At 37.4% G+C, this 16,547-nt stretch overlaps 4 protein-coding genes across 7 annotated transcripts; 3 read left to right on the top strand and 1 right to left on the bottom strand.

The window, feature by feature from the left end:
- The first annotated feature begins 556 nt into the window (after nucleotides 1-556).
- LOC122400187 (transcription factor Sp4-like) lies at nucleotides 557-5,535 on the top strand. 2 transcript variants are annotated; one of them, XM_043401516.1, is made up of 11 exons: nucleotides 557-736; nucleotides 1,185-1,385; nucleotides 1,452-1,766; nucleotides 1,836-2,238; nucleotides 2,317-2,501; nucleotides 2,833-2,922; nucleotides 3,137-3,433; nucleotides 3,512-3,749; nucleotides 3,870-4,344; nucleotides 4,422-4,716; nucleotides 4,805-5,535. In XM_043401516.1, exons 2-11 carry the CDS (start codon nucleotides 1,350-1,352, stop codon nucleotides 4,967-4,969), a joined length of 2,499 nt encoding a protein of 832 aa, XP_043257451.1. In that variant the 5' UTR covers nucleotides 557-736; nucleotides 1,185-1,349; the 3' UTR covers nucleotides 4,970-5,535. The 2 variants fall into 2 exon arrangements, with proteins under 2 accessions (XP_043257451.1, XP_043257450.1); XM_043401515.1 differs by lacking the exon at nucleotides 557-736 and adding an exon at nucleotides 956-1,084.
- Nucleotides 5,536-6,215: 680 nt separating this feature from the next.
- On the top strand, nucleotides 6,216-9,336 carry LOC122400223 (WAS/WASL-interacting protein family member 3-like). Its single transcript, XM_043401575.1, has 5 exons — nucleotides 6,216-6,506; nucleotides 6,774-6,963; nucleotides 7,035-7,330; nucleotides 7,402-8,053; nucleotides 9,179-9,336. The coding sequence occupies exons 2-5, from the start codon at nucleotides 6,810-6,812 to the stop codon at nucleotides 9,265-9,267; spliced, it is 1,191 nt and encodes a 396-aa protein (XP_043257510.1). The 5' UTR covers nucleotides 6,216-6,506; nucleotides 6,774-6,809; the 3' UTR covers nucleotides 9,268-9,336.
- A 9-nt stretch (nucleotides 9,337-9,345) lies between these two features.
- Nucleotides 9,346-13,163, bottom strand: LOC122400194 (ATP-binding cassette sub-family F member 3). 3 transcript variants are annotated; one of them, XM_043401527.1, is made up of 9 exons: nucleotides 13,034-13,163; nucleotides 12,843-12,948; nucleotides 12,512-12,698; nucleotides 12,095-12,426; nucleotides 11,508-12,006; nucleotides 11,192-11,415; nucleotides 10,752-11,113; nucleotides 10,365-10,585; nucleotides 9,346-10,293 (listed from the first exon to the last, which is right to left on the bottom strand). In XM_043401527.1, the coding sequence occupies exons 1-9, from the start codon at nucleotides 13,104-13,106 to the stop codon at nucleotides 10,147-10,149; spliced, it is 2,151 nt and encodes a 716-aa protein (XP_043257462.1). In that variant the 5' UTR covers nucleotides 13,107-13,163; the 3' UTR covers nucleotides 9,346-10,146. The 3 variants fall into 3 exon arrangements, with proteins under 3 accessions (XP_043257462.1, XP_043257463.1, XP_043257464.1); XM_043401528.1 differs by having other exon boundaries at nucleotides 12,095-12,422; nucleotides 12,508-12,698; XM_043401529.1 differs by having other exon boundaries at nucleotides 12,848-12,948; nucleotides 13,034-13,043.
- Nucleotides 13,164-13,275: 112 nt separating this feature from the next.
- LOC122400232 lies at nucleotides 13,276-15,414 on the top strand. Its single transcript, XM_043401585.1, has 2 exons — nucleotides 13,276-13,885; nucleotides 14,037-15,414. Exons 1-2 carry the CDS (start codon nucleotides 13,784-13,786, stop codon nucleotides 14,598-14,600), a joined length of 666 nt encoding a protein of 221 aa, XP_043257520.1. The 5' UTR covers nucleotides 13,276-13,783; the 3' UTR covers nucleotides 14,601-15,414.
- The last annotated feature ends 1,133 nt before the right edge of the window (nucleotides 15,415-16,547 follow it).

The raw sequence follows: 16,547 nt of genomic DNA on the forward strand, positions 1-16,547 counted from the left end.
CGCGTGCGCCAGGTGTTGCAGGGACCAACGTGGCCGCGGTTTATCAGCGAGAACTCTCAATCTAGGCGGAGACATATCGTCACAACAGAACGAGAATATCAGCTTGACCACGTACTCGGTGCTTTTGGCGGCAATTTTAAACGCAGCGTTGATTTTCTCGTTCACTTATAGAACCGTTCAGCTAAGGACTCCGTAACGACTGCATAAATTCGTTGCTAAGTTTTGCTTCGGACAACGACTGCTTCGGGAACAAAGAGTTTCGTGTATCGACCAACGGGAAAGTCGTAGATCGTCGACCGTGATCACTCTGGGCAACGTAGTGCGCTCGCGCGCGCGCGCGTGCCTGCCCGCCCTCATCGTCGAACGTTTGCATGTGTGAAACGTGCCTGGCAATAACCAGTGCGTCCAAACGAATCCTGTACGTTTTTATAAAATGACCAACGTGAGAGGTTCCTCGTAATTTTTAACACGCAAACACGTTGCGAAGGATAGAACTCTATTATTGGTCGCATCCTATAATGGCCGCCTTCACATTAACTGAGAGGTGAAACAGGAAGCATAACAGCAGGGGTGCGATATCTGGTTCTCTCGAGGGAAGGAAACGGTAGCGGGAGGCAGTGTGGACTGGTGTGGACGTTTCCGCGGAGAAGCACGTGCCGGTTCGCGAGTTAGGTGGAGTCCCATGCGCAAAGTGGGTGGAGGCTGCATCGTGAGGCTGCCTTCCCCGTTATCGCAGGTACGTGATAGTGTGAGTGTGCGGACAGCCGACCAGCGCGACCGAGTGGGCGGGTGTGACGACACACGCTATGCGCCTGTGTCGGTGGCTATGCGCGTCCTTGCCACAGCGTGCGATATTTCGAGAGGCGGGTGGGGCGGCAGGAACAGGGGCGTAGGGAGGCGGTCCTCGATCGGGTTCTCGAGGAGTGCTCTCTGGCCTTCTTTGTCTTCCGAGAGTGGTCTTTGCACGTGTCGATATCGTTCTAGTCGTTCAAGCTTCTTACGATTAGTCTTTGGCCGCCCCGTGGGTTCGATTGACGTCTAGTGTCTTCTCTTGATGTTGCTGGGTCAGGATACGGGTCGCGAGGTGTGTGTTTGTTTAATTCGAAAATGGGAAACGGATATGAATATGATCTTTCAATACATTGTAGAGGAGATTAATTTCTAAGAGGAAAATGGGTTTCCAGATCAAACGCTCGCGGAGTGAGTATTTTCACGTACCGAGGACTAAATAGTTAGTCCCAATCGTAAAAACGAAGGATGGATTCCTAGCATAAGGGTGTTCAACGTAAAATTAGCGTTGACGTCGACGTTATTTTCATTGGAAAATATACACGACGGATATTTTCATCATGAAACGAAGCGTGGATGGAAGGAATATCACCCAGGTAAAACAGTTTTAATAGATATTAAATGAATAGAAACGAAAGAATATTAAAATAATTGTTTGATAGGAGGAGATCGAAGATCATGATCCCTTACAAGTTCAACAGCAACAACAAGAGGAGGCTGAACAGCAACAACAACAACAATTGGAACAACAAAGTGCCCAACCACAGATTCGTTTTTTAAGTGCAAATGTTCTGCAGCAACTACAGCAACAGCAAGATGTTCAGCAACAAGCACAACAACAACAGCAGCAACAGCCTCAAGTTATTACATTGCAGCAGCTGCAAAACTTTGTGCCTTTACAAACTCAACAGCCGCAGCATGACCAACAGAGAGCGCAAACGATTTCTGTACAATCTTTGCCTCAACAGTTCTTGCAAGTAAGTATATCCGTTGATAAAAATACCATAAATAGCTTAACTTTTACTAATATACAATAATTGTTTTAGGGTGCTCAATTAATTAGTACTCAAACTCAAGCTGCTCTTCAGCAGCAGCAGCAGCAACAAACACAGCAGCAGCAAGCACAGCAACAGCCACAACAACATCAACCACAACAACAACTTAGCTATAGCGTAATTCCACAGATGCAAACTGTTAACATTGATGGCCAAGAAGCACTCTTCATTCCATCTTCTGCTATGTCAGCAGGCGGTCATCACCAAACTCAGCCCACGATGCAATTTACTACAGCTAGTGGGCAACAAGTTCAACTTGCTAGTCAGCAAGTCCAATTAGCTAATGGTCAGACCATTATTACACCACAACCTGTCAGTTTGATAAGGGCACCCAATGTCTTTCCTACTTCTATCATACAAAATATTACTGGACAAACTGTTCAATTACCATCAGGTGTGTACTCTTTGTATACTGAACAAACTACGTTTAATATGTATTTGATAGTTTAATATTATTATGTACATATTACAGGGCAAAGTGTACAAGTAAGACCGCTTCAATTTCCTATGCAGCATGTTCAGCAAACTGTACCTGTGCAGGTACCAGTCACTGCTAGCAATGGACAAACCGTGTATCAAACAGTACACTTTCCTGTTCAAGCATTGTCTAGTGTTTTTAATGTGCCTGCTACGCAAATGATACCACAGATCACCCAAGTATGTTGGAACAAAATGATAAAAGCTGCTTGAAACTTTACCTACTAAAAGCCTATTATTAGACCTTTTTAGACATTTATTATATATGTACATAGATTACGCGTAAATTAACTCCTGTCCAGATAAATATAGATTAAGATAAAAAGTTCTTCATTCAAGTTTTATTAGAAAATTATAGAATTTTATAAATACATAATCGTACGTACCTATGCGTGATAGATTCCAGCTGTTACGACGTATTCATTTCCGAATGGATTAGTTGATAAAGTGATAATTAATTACGGTAACACAAGAATTCATGTTGATTATTTTAAGTGTAATTTAATTACAGCAAATTCCTCAAATGGCTCAGATAATTACACCAAATGGACAGATTCAACAGGTTCAAATTGCTAACCTGCCACAGCTTCAAAGTTTACAGGTGAACATAAAATTAAACGATTTTTACGATAGTGTAATAAAATAGAGTAAAACCTTGACCTAACAAACTATGTAATTGTTCAAGAAATTATCCAATTTTAAAGTAATACGAGGAAAAACCGAACGGCAAATAACCAACATAAAACCGTAGAATTCTGGCTGTTAAACTGGAGTTTATATATATTTGTTTCTATTAAAGCATTTTGATATTCTAGAGTCAACAGGTGACGCAGGTAGCCCAGCAAGTTGCTCAACAACAAGCGCAACAGCAAGCTCAACCACAAGTAATACAATCTGTACAACAGCAACAACAGCAACAGGCTCAGGTGCAGCAACAACAGCAGCAACAAGTACAGCAGGTTGTTCAACAGGTTATACAACAGCAGCAGCAGCAACAACAACAACAACAACAACAGCAGCAACAAGTTCAACAAGCACAGCAACAATCTTCTGCGCCATCCTCGACCGTAGCAACTTGGAGCACAACTGTAACGACTCCGAGCAATGTCCAGGTAAATAGTAGAATAAATAAGCAAACAATCGTTAAATGGATCGTTGAATGCGGGCTTTGAATATTCCTATTTTTGGAGGTACTTGGAATTGGTGCACTTGGAAGGCCAATCACGGCAAGCGGTAATGTAATCACTACAAAAGATGGGCAGAAGATTGATGTGCAAACATTGTCGGCGTTAACCAGACCACCAGAGTCGGTTGAAGGTGATATAAAAGTAACCAGTATCGATGCCAGACAATTAGCTAGTGGTCAAGTTATACATATTCCAGCAGCTCAATCGGCACAGCCTGCTGTCCAACCTATCACGATTACAGGCATGACTGCAGTTTCGCAATATTGTTTCTCATCAAAATAGATAAAAACATATATCGATTCCATAGCTCTTTTAATTTTTTCTTGAAAGAAATATACTAATAAATTCATACATTTTATAGGAACGCAAGCGCAACAGTTAACTCTAATTCCTGCGTCCGCGTTAGCAAACCTAACCGCTCAACAAGGCAATATGATGAGAGGCGTTGGTAGCGGGAGTATAATGCAGATTCAGCCTGCCACTGGAATGAATGCGGCGAATGGCTTCCTTCAGTCGATACCTGTACAAAATATCCCAGGTCTAGGCAATGTGCAAGTCATACCCGCTAGCGCGCTTCAGCCCGCCACTGTTCAGACTTTGCCTACCGCAGCTACACCTATCGTAGCTGCTCCAACGGTGCAATTAGACTCGAACGATCCAACAAAATGGCAAATTCTGCAAACTCTTCAGTCAAATAACACGTTAACGACGCCTGCTCCTACTTCGCACCAGCATCAAGTAACCACCGCAGGATCACCAAACGTGGATACAGACTCTATTAAGCAGCATCGAAGAAGAGTTGCTTGCACGTGTCCCAACTGCGGCGATGGTGATAGGTGGGGAACGTTTTAGTAGGAAATTCTTCCCATAATCATTCGCATGAATACGCTTTATAATAAAATTTTTCGTACAGGAATAGAGACTTGACCAGAAAACGGCAACACGTTTGTCACATAGCTGGATGCAATAAAGTGTACGGAAAAACCAGTCATCTACGAGCTCATTTGAGGTGGCATACCGGGGAACGACCGTTTGTTTGTAGTTGGATATTTTGTGGTAAGAAATTTACTAGATCGGATGAGCTTCAAAGGCATCGTAGAACCCACACTGGAGAGAAAAGATTCCAATGTCCTGAGTGTACAAAAAAATTCATGCGATCAGATCATTTAACGAAACATATAAAGACACACACGAAGATTCGAAGTACGGTAAGAAGAATTGTAGTCCAAAGAGAAACTTATTTATGTGGAACGACTAACTACGAAATATATTGTAATCGTTTCCTTTATATTGTAGGAAGCAGCTACTTCGACGCAGGAAGGTTCTTCCGACAGTCAATCTTCTACAGAACAAAAAATTATCATTGCCCTCCACAAAGACACGGAACAATCCGATATTGTCATTACTGAGCAAATAGATGAAATGAAGTCACAATCAACGAATCATGTAACAAACGAATAAAACAGAATCGTTTGTCTTTAACGATTTAGGTAAAACTGTTGGTTGGTTAGTTGATTGGTTGATTGGTTGGTTGGTTGGTTGGTTGGTTGGTTGATTGTTACGTTCATGACATCGATAAAAGATGAAATTTGTCAATAGCCATAGCGTTATATTGTTTATTGGCGGTTTTCAAAGATTATTGCAAATATTTTCTGCGATAAAGCGAAGGCGAGAGAGAAGAAACTTTTTACAGGGATTATTATAATTCATAGTGCATATAATCTATTTTTGTATTGAAAAAAAAAAATTGTAAATATGTATATAATGTATATTAATGTAAAAATTTTTGCACAAAATGAATTTTACACTTATAAACAGTTTTTGATATTACGATTCGTAAAAATGGTCTTTCACCTTATTGTAGTGAAATTTTTATGGCACGTAGGGACAATAATGTGGTACGTTTAATTAATCTTTTCAGGCATAATATTTAAATAGAATAATATAAAAAAATAAACAAATGAAAGGTAAGATTGTTTTGTTTCTAATTTACATAAAAAAAAAACTTTGGAACAGCCTTATACTACCTACATGTATGTGTTATTATTGTATGTTAATTACGTAGTTTACCAAAATCGCACAGCTTCATGAACTAATACACGTTTCGTATTTATGATACCTTTTTTCCACACATTTCCAATATAATATGTAAGTGTTTTTCATAGTCGAAGCAATGGATCTCTTGTGTGCTATAAAAATAGTTTACGCGTTTTTCAGACACTCGATTTATCTAAAAATTCAACAGAATCTTTTGTCATTTCATCAATCTTTCAATAAACCAGAAAGAAGAAAAATTAACGCATTATTTACTGAGCGCCAAAGTTAAAATTAAATTTTTGAGTTACGTGAACAGCAAACCGCAAAATGTTATAACTGATAAAGTAAAATATGTGGACGGATTCCATCTGGTAATAATATAAGGAAAAAATTTGCATTATTCGTGCAGATGAATCGATACTTTACAAACGAAGTAATTGTAAAATAGAAAGTAACACATTATACGAATTAATTGTTTCAAACAATATTGCTAAGACGTTCAAGGTTTGGCATGCTGACCGTTTGAAAACGGATGTATGTCCGATTCTCCGACGGAATACGAGGATACAGAAACATTCTCGTGACCAATTGTAAAAGAGTTACAAGGGAAAAGCGCCGTTCTCGTTTCACTGCACGATTTTAAGGCCTCTCAGCCCAGGTGTGGTATGTATTCAGGTGCATTCGACGTATGCATGTTCGATCGGATGTGACTCGTCAATGCCATAAACAAACGATGAACTATTGTCGGGATGTGCAAGAACACGATCGTCCGTACGTGTGCCGGGTCTTCGTCGACTTGTACTCGTAAAACGTGTTAGTCTATTTGAATCGTTCGCCACCACTGGAAAATTTTGGAATGTCGTGTGTTACGTTTGTTCATAGTGAATCAAAAACTGACACAAAGTGCGGTAGTTTCAAAGGTCATCCCGCCGTGAAAAGAGGATCTAGCTGTCAATTTTAGGTAAACAGTTAACGGAACTTGTATTATTGTCTTCTTTATGAATCCAACGTAATAATAGGGTATTCTAATACAAACACTACACATTCGGCAAAACGTGGAAATTATTTTTATACTAACCTAATTGTAGCAATTTCTCTGTGGGAGGTCTAATCTTATCTTTCAAAATGTACTTCAGCCATTGTATCATTTACCTCCCACGATTCAAGCCGAAACCACCAAGATCGCGTTACGTTTTTCTTGAATTAATCGATCAATTGATCTTATTAGGAGCAACTGAATACTTTTGTAAAAATTTGAACGACTATGCCTACACCACCTCCTCCACCGCCTCCTAATTGCAATGCATTCAATTCTGGTGGCGGAGAACAAGACAGAAGTTTACTTCTTCAATCGATTAGAGCTGGAAAAACCTTGAAGAAAACTGTGACTGTAGATAAGAGTGCTCCTGCGGTTGGTGGTATGTTATAAAGTATGTTTGCAGATTTTGAAAATAAAATTTTCATTTCATCAATTATATTATTCTACCAGGTAAAATAAAAGGAGAATCAGGAAATTCCTCTTTTTCAAATAACAGAGAAAATAATAGTTCTAATGTAGTAGCCAGCAGCATTAATAATATAAATAATGGAGGGCCCATAGGATTAGGTGGATTATTCTCTAGTGGTATGCCAAAATTAAAGCCTACAGGACTCAGGCCGTCTTCTAGTGAAAAGGACACTAGCAATGTAAATAGTATGAATTTCAGTCAATCTACTACACCTAGCATAAAACGAGGTCCACCTCCGGTTCCACCAGCTTCACAAAAGCCACAAATGTTTGTTCAGGTATAGGACATTGGATGATGTTGGTAAAGCATGTTAGTAAATGTATTTTAAAATATTAATTAATATTCTAGAAGGCCAACTCGACGCCGGGATACAGCACTACAGACTCTGTGAGTTCCATTGCTGAAGCGCCCAAGAGATTTGGAAAGCCCACTCTCGCACCCAAGCCACCTACTTCGTCAACGACATTGCACAAGCCATCGCCACCTCCTAAGAAATTAAACTTGACTACCGGAGCAAGCGTATCGAGAGCACAAAGTATGCGATTGCTTAGATCACCTCCTGTGCTCGCACCAACTCCACCGTCTCTTCATCAGTCACAGGATTGCTTAAATGAAACTCAATCAAGGCCAACGAATCGAGTTCTTAGACCTCCGGTTGCAAAACCACCCTCTCCTCCTACTTCCAGAGCGAATAGCTCGACTACCACAGCAACGAGAGCAGCACCGCCACCACCTTCCAGAGTCACAGTTAGTGCTCCATGTATACCGCCTCCACCTCCGCCACTTCCGCATCGTCCTGCTCCTATTCATCAGAGACTGGCTCCACCACCACCGCCGCCACCACCGACACCTCCTACAAGGAGTTCGTCGATGCGCAATGGCCGAAGTATGAACACCCTAGACCTAGAGGTACGATTCGCGGACATGTTTCATTCTATTGCGAATTTTCCACCACCGGAGCAGTTCAAAGGATTTACGAAAGTCTACAGCAGCAGAAATGGTGAGAACGATGTGCTTGGGCCTCATTCGCATTCTTTCTTAAATTTTACCATTAGACGATACACTTCTGAATTGTTTCTGTAAATTTCAATTTGCACGAGAAAGTCCTGTACATTTGCAATTCTAAAAATATAAATCAAGGCTTATTCACTGCTTCTCGTGTGATTTAACAAAGGATGAGTCACCATGCTAGAATCTCACATGTCTTTTTTCATACCTTAAGGATTAATCATTCTCATTCGATTTAATGCATGAATGACACGACCTGTTTCATTGTCTGTAAATTACGTTATTAGAGTGTAAATTTGCATCGAACAAACTGAAAATCGAGAATAAAATTATACGACATTAGCATTTGTGGCTGTGTATTTAAATATTTATGTTTTGGTGATTGTACATATAACAATATTCCCTAATCGTTTGGTATCTTATCAGGAACATCACCTTGAAGATCGAAAAGAAAAACATGGGATTCATTCCCGCAGTATTTTATAGCGAGATGTCTAATTTTAGTATTTATTGCTAGTGTAATTAGTAGCATAGATCTTGCTCCATCATTAAGTATGTAAGTAGCAAGATACATTGCAATTTTTACAAGAGCATCGCTTTCGTTAGTATTTTCTCTGAAACAACGTTTTAATAACTCTCTTCACATATAGAAATTCAGGACCAAATAAATTAAAGATGCTAAGAAATAAATTGGAGCTCAACGAAAAATGTTATCTTCGCTATTATTTCGAATTTTACCTTAATATTTTTGAAAAGTATTCCTAAGTTGTTAGATTTTAAGAAAATGCAAAAAAGAAAATAATCGATTTTTTTAAACTGTCAAGGTGGTGTTCTCCTTTAATTAGTTCAATCGCTTACTTCGCTTTATCGTATATTGTACTATATCAAGAGACTAGGAGTGATTAATAAAATTCTGATTGGAAACTACTAATACTAGTTGCATGCTTAACAAAATGATTTTTGGTCATTGATATTAATCGTTTGAGTTGGCTAATACGCAGATCTTCGAGACATACCTGCATGTTATAGTGCTCATAGTGACTGCTCAATAAAGGTATATGTAATTAAAGTGTACATTCATCAAGAGGATAGTAATGGAAATGTTTGAAAATTCCAGCGGCAAAACAACAGGCTCCCGCACCACCTATGCAAACGTCTTCTTTATCCAATATAATGGTACCATTAAATACGACATCCGGGGGTTAATCGTGGCAATACAATGCAACTTCTTTGGCATATTAAACATTTTCAAGTAATTTGTTTTATTTATTATGATACACGTTAGTTTTAATACCTTTCGGAGCGTTATTACAACCAAATGGAAGGTCAAATAAGAAACTGTTGAAATAAGAATATTAAAATTATTAATTACTTTAAATTATGAACATTTTATTTTATTAAAAATAAAAATAAAATGTTGATTTTAATTTACGTATTCTTTCATGAATTATTGATGTAGTACAAGACTGCATTAAATTATGATATGGTGATTTCTAAAATCATATGCGTGTAAATTAAAAACCACAACGAAACTGTGGTTTTTCTGATAACAATGAAGAACTACAATAATAACTACGCGACTAATTAATCATGATATTTATCACTGTAATCTTCTACATGTTTCACGGTTTTATAAAAAGATATAGAATGTTGTATACTTTTATTTATAACAACGACTTTTTATTATTTACTAATGTACAATATTAAATATCAGAATTCTTTAGATATAGTTATTGTATCTGGCAGTCAAACGATGTGATACTTTCCTAATCCTATTTGTCGTGAATTCGTTAAGACTCAGTCTATCTCGCAGATTTTGTGTTGACAATGAAATATATATTATAAACAATAATTTTTAATGCACTCAGTTTTATTTAAAATAGGCAGTATAATGTTTTCGCGGTGGTCGATAAATATCTACATCGACGAACAAATCAGAAGATACATTGTCCCAAAATGACGGAGCAAACGTGTCTCAGCGAACGTTTGTATTTTTTGCATTTATTTATATCAATGGAAATATTCATATCGGTAACTTAACACAGGACAATGCGAAGTGATAGTGCGATTGAATTAAATCGATCTTTATAGTTCAAGTTCCCTTTCAACGATCTTACGATATTCATCGAAACCTCCCTCGATACATCGAACGGAACCTTCTCCGCACACCCAGAGTTCAGTGCACACCATGCGAATCAACCTTTCATCGTGCGAAACTAATATTACACCAGCCTGAAAAATTTGTAAAATTAATATACCTGTCATAAGTTTTATAAGACTATGAACTCGAAATTAAATTTTACCTGACAAGTATTTAGTGCTTTCCCTAAAGCTTCGATTGACTCGATATCAAGATGATTTGTGGGTTCATCGAGCACTAAAAAGTTTGGCATAGCAGCGCACATTAGTGCGAAGGCAACCCTCGACTTTTGTCCACCAGATAGAGAATTTATATTCTGTAAGGCTAAATTACCGCTTATTCCAAAGCTTCCAAGCATTCTTCTGTATTCTTCAACAGGTTTACCTGCGGAACATCGAACCAAATCTATATTATGATCGTTTAAGTGGGTGCATTCAGTTAAAAATCAAGTATAGAAAAATATATTTTTGTAAAATATTTTGAATGCCCCCCCCCCCTTCCCCTTCCCGTTAAATGCTACCGAAGGGATGTTCTTTAGTTTTGTTCATACCTGGAAAATGGTTTTGCAATAACTCGACCGGGCACACACGCATATCCAGTTGATCGACATGATGTTGACTAAAGTATCCAAACTTCAAATTTCGATGTACATGTACCGTACCCCTCGTTGGACTCAAAGTGCCTGTTATTATTTTCAGAAGCGTAGTTTTTCCGGCACCATTCTCTCCCACGATACAAATGCGAGATTGCAAACTAGCGGTAAGATTTACACTGGTGAATATGGCGTTGTCGCTTCCTCCAGTGTAACTGAAGGACACTTCATTAAGTTGTAATATTGGAGGACTTAGTTGTTCGACGTCCGGAAAGCGAAGCGTTACTTCTCCCTCCTTTTCCATCGGTTTCAATTCTGGCCTAATAACGCGACAGCAATATTCCTAATGGTTTGTTCAAAATTTAATCTGTTCATTGTTATACTGACATTATACTTACAGCTTCTCCAACATCTTTATTTTACTCTGTACACTCGAAGCACGATTGGCATTGTATCGGAACCGATCGATGAACTCCTGTACGTGAGCTCTTTTAGCTTGTTGAGCTTCGTACTCTCTTTGTTGGTTCCTCTCGCGTTCCCCTTTGGTCTTCGCAAACTGTTCGTAATTGCCACGATATGCCTCTATTTTCTGCCCGCGTAAATATAATATATCTGTGGGAACCTATTACAAATTTATTACTGCATTATCCAGTTGTTCACAAATAATATTAAAAAAAAATAAAAATAAGAGTAAGGCCAGGTTTAATACCGTACCGTATCCAAAAAGTTTCGATCGTGCGAAACTACGAGTAACGTGGTTGGCCACGACTGTAAATATCTTTCCAACCAAAGAATCGCTTTTATATCAAGCATGTTTGTAGGTTCATCGAGTAATAGAAGATCCGGCCTAGAGAATAGCGCCCGCGCTAGTGCAAGTCTCATCCTCCAACCACCGGAAAAGGATCTGGTTGGCCACGATTGTCTTTCAACAGAGAACCCGAGTCCCGATAATATGGCACTTGCTCTAGCAGGTGCTTTATCTACTTCAGCTAATTGCATCGCTTCGTACACTCTGTGCAATTCTTCGCCTAACACGTCTCCTGCTTTGCCACCATCTTTTTCTATTGCTGTTTGTAATTCTGCTTCCTTGCTAAGTAACATACTTCGCTCTTGATCGCACTCTAATACGGACTCAAGGGCGGAAGTATCATTACCGGCAACTTCCTGTTCTACGTGTAGCACTCTTACGTGAGAAGGTATTCTTAACTGTTTGCTGCAACAAAGTAGAATAGTAAAATAAGAGACAAATCAAATCTCATCATTACTTAAGAAACTGTTCAGAGATTATGCTTTTCTAGTACCTAGATATCATTCTCAACAAAGTGGTTTTACCAAGTCCATTTCTACCAATAAGGCCATAGCGTCTACCAAATGCAAGAGTCAGATCAGCTCCTTGCAATAAAATTCTATCTCCATATGCTACATCAAAATTCTCTATCCTAATGTCTTGAGTTTTATTTACACTGCCTTTAGTTTCCATTCTACTGTCCTTTTTGCTTGTCATTTGACTTGCGCTTGCTGCTTCTACACCAGGATTTGTAATATTAACACGTCCACTTGACTCATTAACTCGTTTCTCCTGTTTCTGTTGCAACTTTGCCTCTGCTTTTTCCAACTTCTTAGCATCTACTTTCTGTTAGATAAATATTAGATAAAATATAATGATATAGAAATAAGATATTCCTTAATATTGACATATAGTTAAAGTAAATACTTAACATGCCATCATCCCTTGTAGTGACCCATATACTTTTTATTTGTTCTACTTGAGCCTCCAAAGTAGCAGCCATAGTACCTAAATGAACAGGAGCGTTTAATACTTTATTCACCCCATTTTTTCTCCTTTCGACATTTTCGTCGTTCGAACCGCCTTTCAGCATTTCCAGTAACTTCACGCATATTTGCCTACATGTAAAAAAAAAATAGTTCTAAATTGGACATTTTGTTACAAATACATTAATCAAACAACGACGACAATGAATTGAATGACATCGATACGATATAATCGGGAGTAGAGTAAAAGTGACAAGTGCGAACACGTTTACAGACCTAACCTCATTCTCTGGTTTCTCTGCAACCTCGTGCAATACTTCCCCTATCGCTTCATACACTTCGTCACCGTCCTCGAAGTCATCTTTCGAACTATCTAAGATTCCTTTGGACAACCAAATATCGTACATTCAATTTCAGTAATGAGAAACAGTTTCATGATTTACAGGTTAGGTGTCTTTGAAATATACCTTCCACATATTGATACAAATCATCATCTATCGTAGGAAATTGACTGCGAATATATTCTCCGCAGACTGCCATACCAGTTAACACGTTCAACAAGAATGTCAAAGAGAATTTGCTTCGAACGATACACAAAATGACACGCTTGACAGAACGGACGTCAAAGTTCTCTCTGGCACTGTGAACACATGTTTACGCCATTTTGGAACTTACTACCGCTATTGCTATGGATTGATTCGAATTTAAACGAATTCTTAAAGTGTACGATTTGTGTACGTTTTCGTGTCTGATGTTGTCAAGGTCATTAGTTCGCGCAAATATCTCGTAAAAACTTCCTCACGACGTACACGTTTTCGTTTTCAATTAGGAATCCAACAACTAAGTAGCCATTTTGAAGCTGTCAAAAGCGTTTCTTGCTGTTTGATTGTATGCGCGATACGTTCTTTCGTGTTCTGACATTCGGCGTTGATTACTGTTAGATTTTTATATTGCGGGTCACTCGCCTCGTGTAAAGTAAACATAATCATAAATGTAAAAAAGGTTTAAATCTGAATTTTAAATGTGTAATGTGAAATAAACGCTGTTTCAAGAAAGATGTTGAGGGGAGAGTTAGAAGCACTGCGAATTTCTACGACGAAGCTTCGAGTTATCTTTTAACGATTCTTCTGGAATACTAACGGGTCTGTTTAACTTCCTTTACAACGCTTTAAAAACAGAGCGTAGTTTTCAGCACGGTGGTGTTCGAAATAGAGGAAATGGCGACCGACATTGAAAAATCGGACATTGAAGAATCGAACGCTCCACCGAAAAGACAATGCACGCAATTCGTTAAGGTCAACGAGACGTTTCGGGATACGGTAATTGTATGGCACATACTCATACAACGATTACTTTTTACCAGGCAGTGTGTGCCAATAAATTATGTTTATTTCAATTTTTTAATTTATCTACTTGTACGTTTTAAAATGTTTCTGTAAAATATCTTTTAACAGGATTTTTTATTAATAGGAGAGGAGTTCAAGCATAAAGGAAGATACTGTACAATATACAGACAACATTGAATATGATGATGTAGAAATACATGTGGGAGATAGGTTGAAAAATTGGCAAGAATGTCAATTGGCTAAGGGACATGCGGACAATTACATTAACAAACTGTTAGAAATCTACACGTTGGGGGAACCCTCTTATTCTCTTGAGGAATCCAGTTTTCAATTTTTTAGAACAAATGATATGGAAGACACTGCAATTATGATGGCAATTGAAAATCATGGTCTAATTGGATCTGCAGAACTGGTTTGTCATTCCAGTGCACTTTCCAGTGATAATGCTCCAGAATCTTGGACAGGTATACATTGTTCCTGTCCACCTACTCATGTTGAAGATTTTATAAATACATCTACAAATTCATTGAGACTGAGCAATTTAAATGATGTGGATGGATACAATGGACTTGATTTGGATTTGGATAAAATAGATGAGAGTGATCAGCAGGAAAACTTCTTAGAAAGAGCTGTAGCAGAGGCTATCAAAAAAAAAGGGCTCACTGCTCCTAATGTTAACTATAGTTGAGCATGCCAAATAAAATCTTATCCTAAAATATGTTTATATAATAGCATAGATGATATTCATCGGAAGTTGTCAAAATAATTCTAAGGAAAAAGACTCTGATGACTATCTATTTCTTTACCTATCAAATGCAGATAAATCCAGTTATGCATAGAAGTGTAACATATGTGTATGTTAGATTAAAATATCATTGATCAGATTTCATTAATATATAAAAGAAGATTAAGTTTAGTACAAAATTTTGTTCATATTGCATATCATTTAAAAAAATTGAAAAGTATGATTTTAATACATTGAAAAGAGTACTACAAATTGCAATAAATTACAGTCTTTAGCTGGCATTTACAACTTTAGACATTTTGACAAATAACTCAATAATATATACATATGCAAAATATGTATGTACAGTAACTGTGACATCAGTTACAAGTTTTGTATGTTCAAAGGTACTAATTCATTCCATGCAGCATTGTATTACTTTTATCCATTCCTGGAGATGAATTTCATCTTTCTATATAATGTAACTTTTGCGCGATACATAAAGTATATTTACGTTTTAAAATTAGTATTATATATATATATATATATACTTTTAGAAACAAAAGAGGGCCATTGTATGTAAGAATACTACGATTATTTTTTTCCTTTTGTATACAATGGCCTTCACAATATATGTATTTCATATCTGTAAATAGATTGTTACGTACGAAACGTATAAATAAATTTCCATTCACGTTACACGACGACATGTAGCTCTATAATAAGACATGTAACGCATTCTCGGTAATTCATATGTCTGATAAACTATAAATAAATAAATATAAACGAATACTAGACCGTGTTATTACGCACAGATTTCCTCCAGTTTTCCAGCATCTAACGGTATTGGTGCGAATTATAATACGACAGAACAAAGTTATGACTTGACCAAACTAAGGCGATTTTCTTACAGAGAACAATGTAAAGGTTTACGGTATTTTCTTAGGTATACAGTACCTGCAGATAGCGATGCATCTGCAATAATTCCGTGCATAATTTTAAACGGTTTTAGAACTATTTCATTAATCGGTCAATTTTATTTAATTAGCATAGTTTTTCTAGGGCAGTGAAAGGTATAGAACAAGTCACTACATTTCAATGCAACATTTTATCAGAACGATACATTACACCGTTTTCGACCTTATCGTTCGTATTTCATATCATTATGAACTTGCGAGTATTGTAAAAACGACGAGTACTATATATTTACAAATGTATTAAAAAATAATAACGAATTTTTTAATTTAAATTTTTTCATGGTCTCCAATTTGTTCTCACCATCAATACCGCGGCGAATCGAGGCAGTGAACGCGCAAAATCAATAACATGCATATTATGATACATTTCCTAAATTAAAAATAAGCATCACGCATGGTAAGAAAAAAAACGATGTACATCGACTGTGTTCGGTTATCTTGTCTCTATCAAAAAAGACGATACATGACATATAACGCGCTCGAAATATATAGTATAGTACATATTAAGTGTTCAGCCATTAATCGTGCCGCGAATTCGTACACGCACACTATTACAGGCTACAGCTTTGACAATTTCCATCAAACTAAAATGGAGGAATTCTTCGCATAATAACTGTTCGTCGAATTCGTGATAAATTGTTGCTTTCGGAATAAAAATTGGTAGCAATTTATTTCTCCCAGTTTAATCGAGAGAAAGGAATATTTTTATCTCACTTGCAATACAATTATAGTAATTGTGTGATTATTATAAACAAATACAAATTTATATGGTAGGGGTTCTCAATTGTTTCGTGTAATGGACCTTTTTCACACGATATAGTTTCCTGAATTCTTTAATTCTAGGTACTCTATAACGTAAAAAACTATGAATTATAAATAGAATTAAGGAAAATATCAATCAGGATGTCAACGATATTTTAATTTTTCTTGTACA

Source organism: Colletes gigas, unplaced genomic scaffold (genome assembly GCF_013123115.1).
Source record: "Colletes gigas isolate AHSC1104 unplaced genomic scaffold, ASM1312311v1 Colletes_gigas_Sc00016, whole genome shotgun sequence".
NCBI lineage: Eukaryota > Metazoa > Arthropoda > Insecta > Hymenoptera > Colletidae > Colletes > Colletes gigas.